The following is a 16,882-nucleotide window of genomic DNA, read 5'->3' as shown; positions in this document are numbered from 1 at the left end:
CACAAGTGTTTGTTCTGCCACTAAAAAGGACTCTGTTGGCCTTCCTGCTTAGACTCAAATGCCAACTGGCACCAAAGAAATACATTTGTATTGGTTTTCATGAACAATCTGCATGACGTTGCAAGGTCTGAATTTGATTAGGAGCACCAAGTCAAAAAAATGTGAGCACTGTGCCACACTAACATGTAGTTGTCAGCCACTTGGGAATAAAGTACCAGGGTTGCTGTGTAGAGAGGAAGTCCCTCTGAAGTTATCTCTTATTGCTGCAGATATGAGATGCCTGGGAGAGGAAGTCCAGCTTGGTACAAACTCAGAGATCAAAGTCAAGCATCTAGTGCTTGTTATGTGCCATTTCTCTCTATGCTCAATTAACTACAGTAAAGGAAATGTCCAAAGACACCAGTGGGTTATCATCGTAGCCTGTATGCTTTAGTGTAGCTGAGCGGATAGGCCACCAAAATTACATTTTTCTATTGAACAATAGTGTCTACAGTTGTTACTGCATATTCTGTTGGTCAGAAAGCAAAATGACTCCATAGATTAAACTGTGGATCAGTGAAGCAGTGTTTAACCATAGCATCAGGGAGTGTCATAAGGTAAACGTGCATGTGTTTTACAAAAGCATCTGATAAAACTCTCCCCAGGATTGTGGTTGGAGGAAAGGAGGGAGGGAGTACAGTGCACTATCTGCAGTGAGCATCCTAACTTGTTATGTTAAACATCCACTGAAGTATAATAGAAAAATTGAAATAACAAAGGTAATCCGTCATGCATGTTTAGTTATCTTGCTAAGTTCTTTGGTTTTCTGGAAAGCATTTACTTGCTATTGACAAGATTTACTTTTGAAGTTGACTGAAAAGCACACAGTTATCTGAGACAGGAAATGTATGATGATTCATACTTAAACGTGATGCAAGGGATTAGCTCATATCTCTTAAACACACAGAGACAGTCTCTGCATGTATAAAGGTATGTTGATCTGGGTCTATGCCAGAGGGCAGTTCACGAGTCCTTTACAAAGACCTGCTCTGTCAGCTTTTATTAAGCTGTCAGAATGTGACTTTATGATGTGCCAGACAGAGGTGACCTGGTCTTCTGTCAAAGTATTTCCCTTCCGAATAGAAGTATTCCCATACCACCGCTCTAAGTGGTTGGCTTCAGGTGAAATTGAGGTGAAACTTTGGAAGCGTCCTGGTTGTCTAGTGTTTTAGAGTCATACCATATAAACACAACATCTGAGGCTGGGTTTTGGCTAGGGACTTCTGTTGAGGTCTCCATGGCTCCTGTCTCTGTTCTTACTATCACTGTCCAATTACGGCCAAATACCAAAACAGAGTCTTAAATTTAAAATAGTGAGGAGAAACATAAATTGATGAAGAAACAAAATTATGCATTGACAGCAGACATTTAGCCTTCATCAAAAGTGAAAAAACTCACCTTTCAGCAACTTCAGAAAAGTCTTCTTTAGTTACATGTTATATCTTGTTAGCTTTTGGGGATTGAATGTTACAACAGCATTCATAGCTGGCAGCCTCACAGTGAGATGCTTCGTGTAGATACTGGGCCAAGGTGTTGTTGTTCAGGAAATATAATGCTTCATTTTCTGCTGTGCACTTGCTAAATAAAAAGACTGCTGGAGTTTTTGACGGTAGCTAAATACAGCTGGTTGGAAGGCACCAGTGGTCTTTGCCCAGCTAACGGTAACTGTCTCTTCCTTGGATGTATTATAAGACCTATGGTAAGTATAGGGTCCAAAAAAATGTGGTCAAGTAAAACGTACAATATATGCCTTTGAATCGTACTGGAGTAGTAGTAAAAGGCCAATGAAACTTGACCCTTAACTGCTAAGCTGTGTACATCGTCCATATTTATAATGTAGACTTAGGCCAAAATTGAAAGCAAGTATTTAAATATTTCACATAGCCAGAGGCTACTGTGTTCTGTAACAAGTAAACTGTGGTAGGTGGAATTTGAAAAGAGGTGGGGGTGCTTAGGTTTTGCATCGAGAGCAGGGAGGGCTGGCTGAGGTCTTGTAAATATGCCGGACTAAGGGTAGACTGTAATTGGGGCTGCAACTGACAGTGTCATTATTAATTAATCTGCTGTTTGTTTGTTTTAGTAATCAGCTCAATTAGTCTATGAAGTATTCAAAAATGGCCATCACAATTTTCCATATACATTTTATATATGTCACATAGAAAAAATAAATCATCACCTTTGAAAATTTAAAACCAGACAGTTTTTCACAATTTCTTCAAAATTGTGAAAAACACAAACAGTGAAACAATGTTTTAATTATCAAAATAGCTTTTTTGTGTTGATTGACTAATCTAATAATCAACTCATCTTTAATTACAAAAATTCTGTGTTAAGCTTTACTGACTTTCACTGGATCTGTACTGTTATTGATCATATATTGTTAACCTTTTACCAGATCCTGTTGTTCAAAGTTATGATTCCAACCAACATCCATTTGATGATTTCATTGTTGAGCCTACATAAACTAGCTTTATTCTGATGTTAATATAAGAAAATATTCTTATTGATATCATATTGATTACCAGTCCTGGTGTGGGGCCCATAGGGACCTGTGACAGTGGGAGGGGAGCAGCTGCCCTTCCCCTCTCCTTAAACTCAGAAGCAGGCGTGAAAAAATAACATCCTCCCCTGCTGTGGCCCACCGAGGAATCTGTAGGTCGGGCCCACTCCTAGGTGGGTTGACTGGGGCTGCGTCATGTTGGAATGCCCCTCAAGCAGTTGCATCAACAAGCAGCGAGACAGAAGCAGGGCCTAGTCTCAATTCTGTGATTACCAACAGTTTTTTATCTCAGCTGCAGTCATTTAGTGTGAGCGGGCCAGCAATAAAAACTTTAATGAGTCATGGCTGTCACTGTTTGTGACTAATTTGACATACGGAGACAGAGTTGAATGATATGCTCCTCAGTCAGTCTCTGACATGCTTTCTACAATCTGATGAGCTCAGTCTGGCATCTTATCTGGAACGTGTACATGGAGGTCGCGAGTAGTGCCCTCATACTGCATGTATTATGCACATGCTTGGCTGATTTCTTTGAATGTTGCTGCACATTGTTGTCTCTTTCTCTCCTAGTTGGTTGCTCTTGATGAAATTTAACCAATCTCTTATTTCAGCTGCCCTGCACAAGGTGGGGACAGTCCCTGACCAGACTGTAATACTTGAGGAATGTGTATCTTTTGTTTGCCTTTGTCAAGCCTGTGTCACCATGCAGGTGGATAGTGTGGGGTCAAATAGCATAGCTTCATTGTGTGTGTGTGTGTGTGTGTCAAAGGGTGTTTAACTCCCCCAGGCAGCACAGCTGAGTGTAGGAGGGGCCACCTTCTCAGCCTGGGTGTGAGTCCACTGCTTTCAGTCAGAGCAGTCTGAGGAGGGAGGGTGAGAGTGAGCGTGAGTCTGAGAGAGGGTGAAACTTCCCAAACTTCATCCAGCACAAGGATTTTTTTCTATCGGACATGCTGGCTGACCACTTCTCTTTGCGATCTAGCTCGGAGATATTTTACCACAGCTGTTGACAATGCAAGGAAGGGCTAGTAAAGCTCCAAAGAAGGAGCTGGTCATTGAGAGTCCGCAGCAGTACAAGAGCTTGGCTGCAGCTGAGGCTGAGGTAGACACGGTGCCACAGGTGGCGGTAAGTCTTTCAAGGACTTAATATACACTTAGTATAGGTGTATAAGACGTATAAGAAAAAGCTGTATTGGCTTGTCAAAGCTGTTCTGATGTACAAGCCCATCTTACAGTGTACAGTGCTGTAAATCTTAACTACTGTCATAAAGTCCCGAAGCAAGTGTCAGGTGTTTTGTCGTCTCTTTCACTTTGCCAGCTCACGTTCAAAATCTGCAGCGTTAGCACCAGCATAGAAGAATGTTGAACTTTACCAGCACTTGGGAAGCAGCACACCATTCCCGCAAGTTTATTCTTAAAGATTACCTTGGCTTGTAAAACATTTTATTTGGCTCAAAAGTCAACCCTGAAGTCAGTGATCATTTTGTGCCCTGCGATGAAGGTGTCCAGTGGCTGGGACTCTACAGAGCCATCTGAACCGTCAGCAGCAAAAGATTTGATGTATCAGTGAGCAGAGAGGCACTACACAGCACCATTGTTTCAGGGTGTGAGAGGGTGCAGTGATGGGAGGAGTGGGAGCTGCAGCTAAACAGCTGCTAGATTGCTGTGAAGAGGGAGTGGAGGAGATGGCTTCATACGTTTCTGTTTTATGCTCTTTCCAGGGGTGACTGGAACTTAAAGATACAGATGTGGAACATGCAGCTGTCATTGTTCTGGTTGCATTTTATTTTTATACTGGGTTCAGTGTTATTCAACTACAGCTCAACTGGAGCACTGTGGGCTGAGGGAATGACAGAGCTCTTGCTTATGAATGCTTATTTTCTTATTCAGTGCTGAGTGTACTGTGTGGTTGACCACCTTGAGCCACTGACAAAGCAATGTGGAAGAGCCCAGAGGGGTTTGGAGGGAAACAATAGTCAGCAACAACAGAATCCATCACTGGTGAGAAGAGGGCACGATCCCTATAATGGGGTCATATCATTTGGCAGCTGCGTTATTTTAAAAACACAATTGTTAGGCCAGTTAAACTGCGCGGGTTCAGTGCAGATTCAGCTTCACCAGGTATTTGGTAGGTAGTAGGATTTTTTTAATTTTATTTTTTATTTTTTGGTGGAAGGACAAAATGCAAGACTCTCTCCCTTTGTTTTTATGCGAGGAAGCTGAACATCCCAAGGCTCAAATCCTGTCACTCGTGACCCAAACTTACTCTCACTTGCAGGAGGTGTTTGGTAATTCCCCTGGCTTATCTGCTTCGTTGTTAGTGTTTCTTTGTTTTCCTGGATGACAATCCAGCTGTGTGTACCTGATGTTCTTAAGGTCTCACTGTCTTGTACAAGAAGTCGGGCTGTGTATTAGAGATGTAGCGATTTTAGGCATCTGATTGAGCAAAACAGACATATACACAAACACACATCTTATCTCTCGTCTCGCGTCTTTTATTCCTTCCTGACTTACCTGTCCTGCCTGCATTCATCTCTCTACTTTTTCTCTCCCATGGTGGAGGGGAAATATTCCACTGAAGTGAGACTGCATTTAAATGTAGCTGTTGTGTCCAGATGAGGCTGTGAGTAAATGGTTGACTGATAAGGTCACAACCTGCTTCAGCTGGCAGACACGGTGGCACCGTCTCCACTCTGCTGTCCCCTTCCTTGTCCTTGAAACTGACAGAAACTCCTGCGCCCTCTGTCCTCAGCGGGAGCTGGTGCTCTGTTATTAACAAAGGTTTTGCCAGAAACATGTATTTAAGCAGGTCAATATCCATGACGCTCCCTCTGAGATCATGCTAGTATTATCAGTCCCAGATGTGAGCCGTGCTGTCGCTCAGCCCTCAAGTCTGCCCATGTATCACTGTTCATTTTCAACTGTGCTGACTCCCTGGCTGTTACATTTAACCTCCCATCCCATCATCTACGAGTGTTGACAGATTATTTTACATCACAAGCTCGACCTAGCCTCCAGGAGGTCAACACTGTAACATTATGCAGACACTATGTGGCTACATGATGTACCATAAATCTGTAATCACCTCCTGATAGTGTACCCACATCAGCTCTTGAGAGTCAGCTACAAAACAACATTTGCAAGCTCAAACTATTATCTATCCCTGATTGCAGATTCTTTACACTTAAAGTTGAAGAGGATGGTGGAGCTTTGTTTTATACAGCAGAGGATTGTTGTGTATGTAGTGCCTGTAATTGAAGTGGAGTGTGATTGTTTCCTCGTTTCCTTGACACGCACGTCTTGACTCTCATGGAGGGATAAGCTGATCAAGACCTTCTCACTGCTAAGGCGGACACATTTTCTCTGCGCAGGTGGAGCCCTGATAGACTTATCACAGTGAATCCAACAGATAGCATGTTTTGGTGTAGCCCAAAACAGCTCAGTCTAGAGTCGTGTCTGTGCACTGCAACATCACTGTTGCTATGCATGGGTATGTGCTTCACCTGTTGAATTTGGCTGGCCACCTAAGTACCTAGTAAGCAATTGCATCTGACTATAATAGCATACAATTTAATGTGTACAGTGATTAAATTCTTTATTAATGTGCTTGCTACTTGTATTACCAGTATAGTGCATGAGTTGCTTTACTCAGGCATCAAATTTGCCCAAGACCATACAGTAGGGAAAGTTTCTTTTTTTAAAAGGCTCTAAAGCATGTTTTAAAAAAGTTAATCATTAATATTGATATGTAGTATTTTAAATTAAGTCAGGTCTCACTGTGTTGATGGGGTATTAGTATCTCCCATTATGTACGTTTGCACCATAAATCAACTCCAATTTCACTCTCATTCAGGAAGTCATACTAAATGAAGGTCTGAGGGCTGAACATAATTAAGTGAGTAGAGATTGACAGTGTGCAGGATCTTTTGGTTCTTTCACTCTCACTCAAAGCACTGTGGACCATGAACTGCAACATCGTCAATTTGTGTCTGATCGGAGGTCTTTGTTGCATGTCATTACTCATCTTTCTCTCCCCTCATTTCCTATCATCTCTCTACTGGATCTAGCTAAGAAAGACATTTAAAAAATGACATGTGCCAACTATTTTTCCTCATAAAAGCTGTGTGTTTTTCGACGCATGTGTGTTACTTTTAGGCTGGAAATCATTTGCAAACTTACAACAATGACCACAGTAACGGAGTGCTTCGTCTGTGTTCTCCAGGTGAAACCCAAGGTGATTGAGCCGCTGGACTATGAAAATGTGCTGGTGCAAAGGAAGACACAGATCCTTAGCGATGTCCTCAGAGACATGCTGCAGTTCCCCCTGGAGGACTTTGAGGTGAGTTTCACGCCTGATTCATTCATATTTCCTGGAGTCCGTCAAATCCACACTTGAAAAACTGGCATAGAAATTTACTGGTGTAAATTTGGCTCTGGATATTGTAGCTGTGATTATGCTGGTGAGGAATAAGGTGTTAACTATGGAAAAAAGTTAGTGGTGGTATATATCTTAGAGTGGTAATAATACTGTTGGGGCTTTGATTTCCGGTGGGGCCACTCAGGTTACTGCTGCGGAAAGTGAGGCATTTTTTAGGTGAAAAATCTCCCTGTAAATAATTTGTGTTGATGGTAATAATTACACAGTTCAACTGCCTATACAGTAAGTCATTAAAAGGTTTTTTCAGACTGTGCTCCATAACCATACAAGGTCAAACTATTTATTGTTATCCGTCCACCATCATTATTCACCCACCCACTTGCATATTTTCTTTGTTGTATTTGTTTGGCCTTTGCAGTGTTTTCCTTCAGCCCAGGCGTGGTCAGTGTTGTGAGTACTGGGTGGGGTCGTTCACAGAGACTTTCCTTTTGTTTACATCCACGCATGCTGTAGTGAGAGAATGGTCAGGGGCCATCTGTTTAATTCGCCCATTCTGTGTCCAATGTTGTGATAGCGCAAGTGTTATCTCCAGCCACAATGTGCAGGACGTACGCTCCCCTTACACTTTCCACATCGAAGGTGAAAAATCCAAAATGGAAATCTGGCTCAGTGCTGGTATTTCAGGAAATGACACTTCTTTGAAAGATGTTCGTGCCGTGTAGTGTATCCTCAATTCTGACCCTGCCACTCTGTCTCACAGTCCAGTGGAAGTTTTATAGAGTCTGGGCTTTTATTACAGTGCGAGAAGTCTTTGTTTGATGGCTTTAACATCTTTTGTCTGAATGTTTAAACCCTGGGGAGTGAAATGGTACAAACAAGAGTGATTCTGATGATTTATGTACTGAAACAAAAGTTGTATAAAGGCACTATTTATTGTATCATGTGAGTGTAAAATACGTATTGAAACTTCCTCTTAAGTGTCTTTCAAACCTGTGTCTTGGCAGTGGCCAACCATTAAATGAAAAAACATATATCATCCACTCAGGATCTATTTTCCTCAAATTTGTGTACAAATTGCCCCAAACCTATTTGTAATACACTTTAATGTACTTTTTTTCAAAATCAATACCACTGTCATACTCATACATCATACGACTGCCAAGCAGCTGCACCTTCACAAATCCATGTTCGTCACCATAAACACAGGCAGTGAATAAAGGTTAAGGTTATTTTGTGAATTTTCAAGCATTAAAAAGCTATATCTTTATATAGGGTAGACCCTTTTTTTATGAGGAATGGATTTTTTTTCTGTAAAAGTAATGTTTGTTTTAAGTCCAAGTGACTAAAACCACTGTCTGACCCAGTTACCCTGATAACTAAACGGATGCTGGTTAAATGTGTAATGGTGTATTTAGAGCAACTTATCTTTAGATAACTTTTAGTCACTGTACTGTACAAATTCTCATTAATGAGAATGAGGACAGCAGTGTTGAATAGAATAAAAGTGAAAAGGATTTTTTTTAAAAAGAGTTTCTAACATTGGGTTTGGCTCTGAATAAAGGCAGGGGTTGTTACAGTTTGAAAGGCCTGGCAGCTGGGTGCTCAGTTACAGTGGGGCAGCCTTGACTTTGTCTTCTCTTGTATCACACACTTCCACCCCACTGCTATGAACATGACATACCAGCTTTACACAAACAGCATGTTGTCAGGGGCGGACAGGTGATTCTGACTGAGAAGCAAAAAACACAAGAGGCACAGTGATTGAACCTAACATCTGTTTCAGCCGCGCCGGACTCTTGTTCAAGCAAGGGTTTAATCAGCTTCTGTGTCCAGGAGCTTTCAGTGTTTGGTGCTTTTAGTGACGGGAGTGCAGTGGCCAGTGTGTATTCACACAGATAAACCTCAGTATGCATGAAGTCAGTGCTAAGTATAGACGGCTAAATCAAGGCCAAAACAGACAGAAGGAGCTTCTCAGTCTGTGTTATTTTTGTATAAATCCTGTTTTTGGCTGTTCCTCAGTAGACGCCGCTATCAGGTCTCTACCTTATCTTAGCCCCACTGGCACATCAAAAGTCATGTGTTGGTACTGTTCTTTTGTAAGCCAGTGTTCACATCATCTCCATCTGTTTTTGATCTGAAAGCTGTTGGCATAAGACAGTTCTACTCAGGTCTCTGTGTGCTCTCTGTGCAAGTTTTCTGGAGAAATTTGTCCTGGATTTCCAGGAGGGAGTCCTTATTTCCTCTTTTCCTCAAATTGAGGTATACTCTACGTCCAGGCCCATCCCTGCTGTAAAGACAGATTGGGACATAACTTTTTTTTCTTTTGTGAACCATTTTACAGCTTCCAAAAGGTTTTAAATAACACCACATGCTGCATATCTTTAATGCATAAGGCTGATGTTGTTCTGTATTTTTGTCATTGTCAGCCAATCCCATGAATCTCTAAATACTTGCTGACTTCCCTGCCTTGTCTGTGGTACTCAGCCCTGAGATCCACTTTGGTCCAAATTGAAATATCTCAGCAATTATTTGGTAGATTGCCCTTGAATTTTGTAGTGAACTGTATTTGTTGCGTACTACTTTTACCCTCTAATTTGACAGGCTAGTGAGTATTTACAGCGGCAGAACTGTTTATGTGGGTTTGACTCAAAATAAACTACAGTGGCGATGTTCATCATGACAGAGGAACATGCCAGCCAGTGCAACAGAGTGTCCTTCTGATGTGTTTTTAATAGTTTTTGGACAACAGTGGGGGCTATGGCACAGAGGAATCAGATATATCAGCTCTTGGCTAAATGATGTATTCATTATTGGTTTTGGTGTTGTCAGTTGAGTTTCGGGTAACTGTGAGAAAGGAGAATGACTTTGGAAATAAGATGCTGGTGGAGTCCTGCTGAGTGCAGCTACATGCTATGCTAATTTAGGGATTATTTTACCAGTGGTTCTCCATGGCGACTTGTGGCCCAATTAAATGCTTCCTGTTACCCACTTCCTGGCTCCCTCTTACCTCCATGCCTGTTTATTTCTCCTGTAGAGATTACTATCTCCCTTGCAGGAAACCTGGCTAACAGAGAGGAAGGGGAGACTTAAGGTTCACAAATACAAACTCGGTATGGAATTTGTCGTAGTTGACACATTGAGAGGAAGACGGGGTGAAGGAGAATGACAGGAATTTTGCATTGATTCAGTGATCATGATTATTGTATGAAGTATTTGAACATCATGCATTAGCACTGAGATAATGCACAGTTATTAAGAAAAAAGCCTTACACTATATAACTGTTGTTGAAAAGAGGAATCACTTGGGTGAAAATGGTAACATACAGTATACCTCTGACATTTATCCGTGATGTTTATGTGAAGTGTTGCTTAAATTCTTAAATTCTTAAACTAAATTTGGAGACCGGATGCTTGCGCTAACATTCCTTGTTGTACTTGTAATTAAGGTGTAATTTTGTAGTGGATGTTGTCAAAATCGGTCAAAATTGTTCACATCATTACTTCTTCAGTAAATGTGTTGGGAAAAGATAATCGAGGTATTGTCTGCATCCCTCAGACTCGTAGAAAAAACAGCTGACGAGCATTTGAATTGCTCAAAGCCAGAATTCACGTGTTTCCTTTTAACTCAGTCAGCTGCACCGCTATCACTTAATGGTTGTATTTATATTTCACTCCTGCTCGCAGGGATTATGTGTGATCAAATGCACTTTATTTTTACAGTCTGACTTAATCCTCCTGCCAAGACCTGATGGTGATGTTGCTTGTTGCAGTGTTTCACTCAGGGCCAGTTTGAATGGAGCTCTAGTTTTCACACAGCTGCTTTGGAAAAAAAAAAAAAAAAGATCTAAGCAGACATTAGATACCACAACTGCATCTCCTTCACAACAACCTGTTGGAGGAGTTGTAACAGATGGAAGTCAAGAAGGGAGTGTTAAGTGTATTTATATATATTTTTGTCACATTGTTTGAATCTGTGGTTCTTGTTATTTAAATGAAAGAAACCTCCTGAACACATCTTTTAACAGTTACGGTCATAAGGGATTCTCATCTAAATGAGATACTATAATTTAAACACAACTCTGAAAGTGAAGTTGGAAAGTGGGTTGAATTTATAACTGCGGTGAATTTCTTGTGGTATACATAACTGTGAAAGAGCACCTAAACAGTATTGATCCTACTATCAGCCGGTTACATAATTGCACAAAGTGGGTGTTATTACTGTGGCACCTTGTCAAGAAAAGTTTCAGGAAAGAGTGGACAAATAAAAAGGAACTGTATTTTATATTGTTTTTTTATGATGTCAAAGAGGTTTTCCACTTTATATACTGAATTGTGTTTTTCCCACGTTTGCGGGCTTTTACTTAAACTGCAGAGCCTTGATTTTTGTTTTTGCTGTGCAGTCTGAACCTGTTGGTCATTAGTTAAAGGCTGAAACAAAGCATTAGAGGTGCTGAGGCGCTGATTACTCTCAGAGCGCCTGTACAGTGGCAGAGAGCCAGACTTTGGGTGTGTCTGTGGGTCCTGGAGCTGAACAGTATGGACAAGCATCCTGCCTCCCTCACATACTGCCTCCTTGAAAGAACATCAGTTTGTTCCCGAGCACAGAATAATATTTTAAAAGAACACCCAGAGCAACTGTGGCCAGCTGAGACCACAAACTGTAATACTGAGAGAAGGTGTCCAGTTTGAGAAATGTCTCCCACATTTTGTTTCGATTTCACTTTTACTATGTTGACTGTGTTTGGTGATCTGTTTGTTGTAATTTCTCCGTTCTGTTTCTCTTGATGAATAAATCTTTGCTTTGTTTTACAGATTTCAACTTTGAGGCGGCAGGGGAGAACACTGTACCCCACGCTGCCTGAAAATGCAGAGAGGGGGGCCCAGAGCCTGTTTGTCCAAGAGGTACATTCATTCACGGAAAAAAACATTTTCTTGAGCAGAGGGGTCTCTACTTGAACACACAATTTTCTTCCAAAGCTGGTTATGTTAAGCAACATTTTAATCAAAATCTGATACCAGACCAATGTCAATCACACACCCACTACTCTGATGAAGCAAAGTATTATTAAACTCTTTACTTACAATACCTAACAATATTCTTCTGTTTAGGGACTTTAAAGAATCCACATTTCCATCTTTTTACAGCTGTAAGAACGCACTGCAGCTTCAACAAAGGCACCAAACAAGCAGATAAAGAGCAATGACAATTACAACATTTGATAGTCTTATAGACACTGTAAAGTGTAATGGCAATGTGCAGATGGGTATTAATGCTCAAAAAGACGCATAAAATAAACTAAATCTGGAACACGAGGTTAGGAAGTGGTAAGGAAAGCATGTCATCTGCTGCAAAATAGTGACACTAATGTGAGTCATTACACAATTTGTGGCCTAATATTAGCTGTAATGCATGTGGCACATCACAGCAGATCAGGAAACCTCTTGATTTCATGTGTCCAGCAGCCATCTGACTTGTGTGTTGCCTGCAGCCTGTGGAACTGTTGCATAAATGGTAAATGGGCTCATTATGGCTCATTACTGGAGCCAACTGGACTCTTTGTACTGTCTTTCCTCAGTAATATCTGTTTATGCTAGGACACTACCAAATGATAAAGTGCAATTATTTTTTACAGTCCACAAATTTATCAAACATCTAGTTATTTTCTGTCAGCTTTGGTTTATAGGGCTGTCTGTGCCGAGTCATAACCATGTCTACTATCCAGTGGTCCAGCTATAGTTCATTTCAGTCTTCATTCAAATTCAAAAGGTTGGGTTGGTTGTAGCAAAGCAAGTTGTAAACATTCATCAAAACACACAGAAGTTCCTATGATGTGTGTTTTGAAGTATGTAACGTAAATACAGTGGGGCTGAAAAAAAAATGCCTGTTAATATTTCCATAAAATGATGAATTTTAACAATGAGAAGGAAAATGTCTTTTCCTCTAACCAGCACAGTGGTTCACCATCCAGTCTGTGCTCACTGCTCTTACTGTCTTCTTAAGCCAGAGACCAACTGGCTGCTGACAGTTCACCTTCCAGGTCAGAGTTCAGTGTTTAGGGAGCCTTTGTCTGAAGTCATAAAGATACAAAAGCTCCCGGTCAAGTGTTGTGTGACATCACCAAGACAGCTGTGGAGATTAGCCCAGCAAGAGCCTCTCTGTTTCCGATCGCTCTCCTGATCAGGTTGCATTTCGTCTCCCTGTCGGGGCGGTTCTTGTAAAAGGCACGTATTTCTGTTGAACAGATACCAGTGAGCTTCTCCTATCACTGACTAACAATGAACAGATGTCTCCTCTCCGAGTAAAGGGAGATAGAGATACACTCCCTCCGAGTTTGTGTTGGTGGATGGATAGACTGAGGTCACCACACAGTACATTCCTTTTTCCTTAAGGATTTCACTGCAGGAAAGGTTTCATTTCTTTCACAAAGCAAATATTTTATTGTGATTGTGCTTTATTGTGATTCATAAAAAAACAAAGGAAAAAAAAAAAAAAAGAACTCCAACTCCAATGCCCCAGTGGCCGATCTGCTGAAATTTTAGGAAACTGTAAACCTGTTTTAGACTGGAGATTCTTCCAGTTCAAGGAGAACTCCACTGATTTTACACATCTGTTTGTCTGTTTGCTGGTCTTGGAGAGAACTACTGTATAAGGTTGTGCAGACCCACACAGAGGGAGATAAGCAAAATCTGATAAACTGCCAGAAGTCTTGTCGCTTGAGTGAGTGTTGGGTTGGGTCTGAAGATTGCAAGTTTGAAAATGAACAAATCTGAGGGCGTGGAGTTAAAAGAAATGAGCTTACCAGACCTCTGTAGCCCGCTCCCCATCCCTGGTTGAAATGAGGATCAGGCTACAGCTAGCAGCATAACACACCAAATCTCTGATGAAACTCTCGATGGTCAAATTCCACTTGAAAAAAAGACATTTCTGTTTTTCCTGCATCGATTTAGATCATTTTTTTCAACCTGTCCATCATGAGCCTGACAGCATTAGACTGTAGGAGTGCAATGGTAAATCAGTGGCAAACCCCCTCACCCACACTTTAAAATACTTGAAACTATTAATGCATCTTGCTGGTGTCTATGACGACGGCTCTTCATCCCACCTCAGAGTGTAGCCGTTCTGAACACCTTGAGAAGTGATTACTGACAAGTTCCTTTCAAGCATACTGACACTTTGACCCCTCTGTGTTGACACAGTGTTGTAGTGGTTTGTAATTCATTTGCATTGTGTCTTCACAGTGCATTAAGACCTACAAATCAGACTGGCATGTCGTCAACTACAAGTATGAGGACTATTCTGGAGACTTTCGACAGCTTCCACAGTAAGTTTGTGCCTCAGCACTACTGAACTCTATATTCACAGAGGTAATGTGGTCAGGTGCCAAAAGATTCTTACGATGGGCAAGTAACAACAGCTGCTCTACAAAACGCATGGATGCCAGAGATTTTAAACTACAACACCACAGTATACAGACAATAACACGCAGTTTGATGTTTTTGTTTCCTGACGTGACTTAATCACAAGGAAAAGGAAACACAGCGGAAAAATAATTCCTATTTCCTCGCAACAAAAGAGTGTTTCCTTTTTATGATGCACTGGACAATTCCCGACTTCAGCCAGAATGGAAACCACCTTCATTGTCCAGAGGTTGTGTCATCAGCTCCAGCCTCTTCCCTGAAGAGTATCTGTTTTACTGACAAAATGTTAGAATATGAGTTGACAGTGACCTTGACAGTGTTACTGCTGCCAAATGTTCTGTTACTTTAGTAAATATGGGGAAGTTAAAACAATACACGGTGACGTAGATCGCGTGGTGCAGTTTCTTACTTTTGGCACATTTTCATTTTCTACCAGACAGCGTACACCTTAATATGTTTCCATGGGCAATCAAGTGCTGCTTTTCACCACTCCTGGAATTTGCATTTGCCTTGATGCTGCCTTTTTCAGCCTTTTTTTTTCTGACTGCAAAATTACTTCCAAAAATGAGAAAAACACAAGGAAAAATCACTTAATGTCCATCACACCACTTCAGACCACAAGTGCTAGAAAGATTTGCAGACTGAAGACAGGTTAGCTTGACGAAAACTGCCATGGATATTAATCAGTACTGATAAAGTAACTTACCCCATTAAACGTAAAGTGTTAACATAAGCATTAAAATGTACCTAAATATCAAAAGTAATTGAATGGTCACTTCTGAAGTGTCTAAAGTTTAACTACCTTGAATACTGTGTGGTCATTTATATTGTAGAATACATTGTATTGTATATAATATCTGTAGTAGCTACAGCCATTGGATAAATGTGTTGGAGCTAATAATATTTTGTTTTAAACTGTGGGAGGCTGACACTGTAAAATGCAGATGATAGAGAGTCAGTACATCAAAATGATGCAAAAACAGCAGAGCATTTAGTTACTTCAATCTGTGAGAATCTGTAGTAACTTGTTCTTCTATGCTTCTATGCTGTTTTCTGACCTTGTTAAAACACACGGTAGATGTTTGTTGATGTGAATTGATCATATTTTTACAGCAAAGTTTCCCGGCCTGATAAACTGGCTGTCCATGTATTTGAAGTGGATGAAGATGTCGACAAAGATGAGGTGAGTTTATGTCCTACTTGTTTGCCAAAAGATTTTAACAAGTACTATTACTGATTTTTATTTTTACTCTTTTAGATGCCAAAAAATCGCCTAGTAACTTAAAAAAATCAACTAGTTGCAAGTTTATAAGCAAGTACAACTAAGTTATCCTGTTTCTAGACTGTCTTTACTCAGGATTATATCAACCTTGCCTAGAAAAGACTGTCCACTTCTAAATGTGCCTTATTCTCAGTAATCACTTTTTCCTTCCCTGTTTCCTGTAGTTGTTAAAGACATGAAAGGCAGTTTTGTGTCTCGTTGATGGAAAGAATTAAGTGTAATTAGACTTTTTCTGGTGCCCCATGTCTTTTCTCAAGGCTGCCGTGCAACATTTGGATCTTTTCCCCCACTGCTAATTCATGTATGACAGAGAGGGTGTGTATTCTTGCAGAGATTAAATGAGTATTTGTTGTCGCTGGAATGGCTTGTGGGCGTGCACAACGAGGAGGCTGATTAATCACCTGAGAGTCGCTCAGATTTGATGGGAGTTTCAAAGATGATACAAAGCTGTGGCTGATATAAATGTTATCTAACATACTAGAATGGCACGCCTCATACATAAGATGTATGATGATGATGATGATGATCCTGACCTTCTCTCCTCACACGATATATCACGGTGCCTCCTATAGACAACAAAACATTCTTCAATATAATAAATATTGAACAGACTCACTGTTCAGTGTCTTGTTTCCCTTTGGTCATGTGTTAGTTAATGCAGCTGTTATTGTTGAAAATGCGTTCGTCAGGCTAAAGCTGTGCCAGGTTGTCACGGGTCAGGGTCTGTTCTGCTCAGCCTCACAGTGAACTTTACCTCTGACATGACAGGAGGGGCTGGACTTCAACACTACAGCACCACTCATGACAAGATCCAAATTGCCCTTCATTCAACTCTTACCTCTCTCTCTGGCCTCCTCCCATCTGTCCACAGAAGACTGAAATAGTTGCTTGTGCAGATGAAAGAAAAGGATTTTAAACTCTTGCCCTGGTTAGCTTCTCTTTGTCTTGACTTTAGCGTTGTGTTGCAACTATTTGGTTTGCCAGTTGTTGTTTTTTTTGTACCTCTCCTTGACAAAGTTTTCAGTGATTTGTCTGCCCCTCTGGGGACTGGTTAATATTGTCTAGACACTGAGGAGGAGAACCAGGCACTGAACCTTTCCAGATGCTTTTCAAATTACTCCACAAGGCGCATTGAATATACTAAATATTCATGCCAGCGCTTTTAAAATCCCCCTTTGCTTTATAAGACTGAGAGAAATAGAAGAAGTGATGCTGGAGCAGGGTGATGGCATCTTGAAAGACCATTCACTCTTCTCATTGTGCG

The 16,882-nt window shown here is 40.9% G+C and overlaps 1 protein-coding gene across 9 annotated transcripts in view; it reads left to right on the top strand.

Moving 5' to 3' along the window:
* The window catches only part of LOC139619477 (dedicator of cytokinesis protein 9), a 78,470-nt gene that overhangs the window by 28,367 nt on the left and 33,221 nt on the right, over nucleotides 1–16,882 (top strand). For 6 of the 9 annotated variants that reach the window (XM_071474925.1, XM_071474923.1, XM_071474919.1 and 3 more), the window contains exons 2-5: nucleotides 6,762–6,878; nucleotides 11,730–11,819; nucleotides 14,157–14,239; nucleotides 15,450–15,519. In XM_071474925.1, the coding sequence (XP_071331026.1) occupies nucleotides 6,762–6,878; nucleotides 11,730–11,819; nucleotides 14,157–14,239; nucleotides 15,450–15,519 (360 nt within the window). Of the gene's footprint in view, nucleotides 1–3,381; nucleotides 3,666–6,761; nucleotides 6,879–11,729; nucleotides 11,820–14,156; nucleotides 14,240–15,449; nucleotides 15,520–16,882 lie in introns of those variants that run through there. The other 3 variants (XM_071474926.1, XM_071474924.1, XM_071474920.1) reach the window with 1 other exon arrangement.

This window comes from Trachinotus anak, unplaced genomic scaffold (genome assembly GCF_046630095.1).
Source record: "Trachinotus anak isolate AG129_WGS33_773 ecotype Australia unplaced genomic scaffold, CSIRO_AGI_Tana_v1 ptg000001l, whole genome shotgun sequence".
In the NCBI taxonomy this organism is placed as follows: Eukaryota; Metazoa; Chordata; class Actinopteri; order Carangiformes; family Carangidae; genus Trachinotus; species Trachinotus anak.
This window is presented reverse-complemented; position numbering and strand designations above follow the sequence as displayed.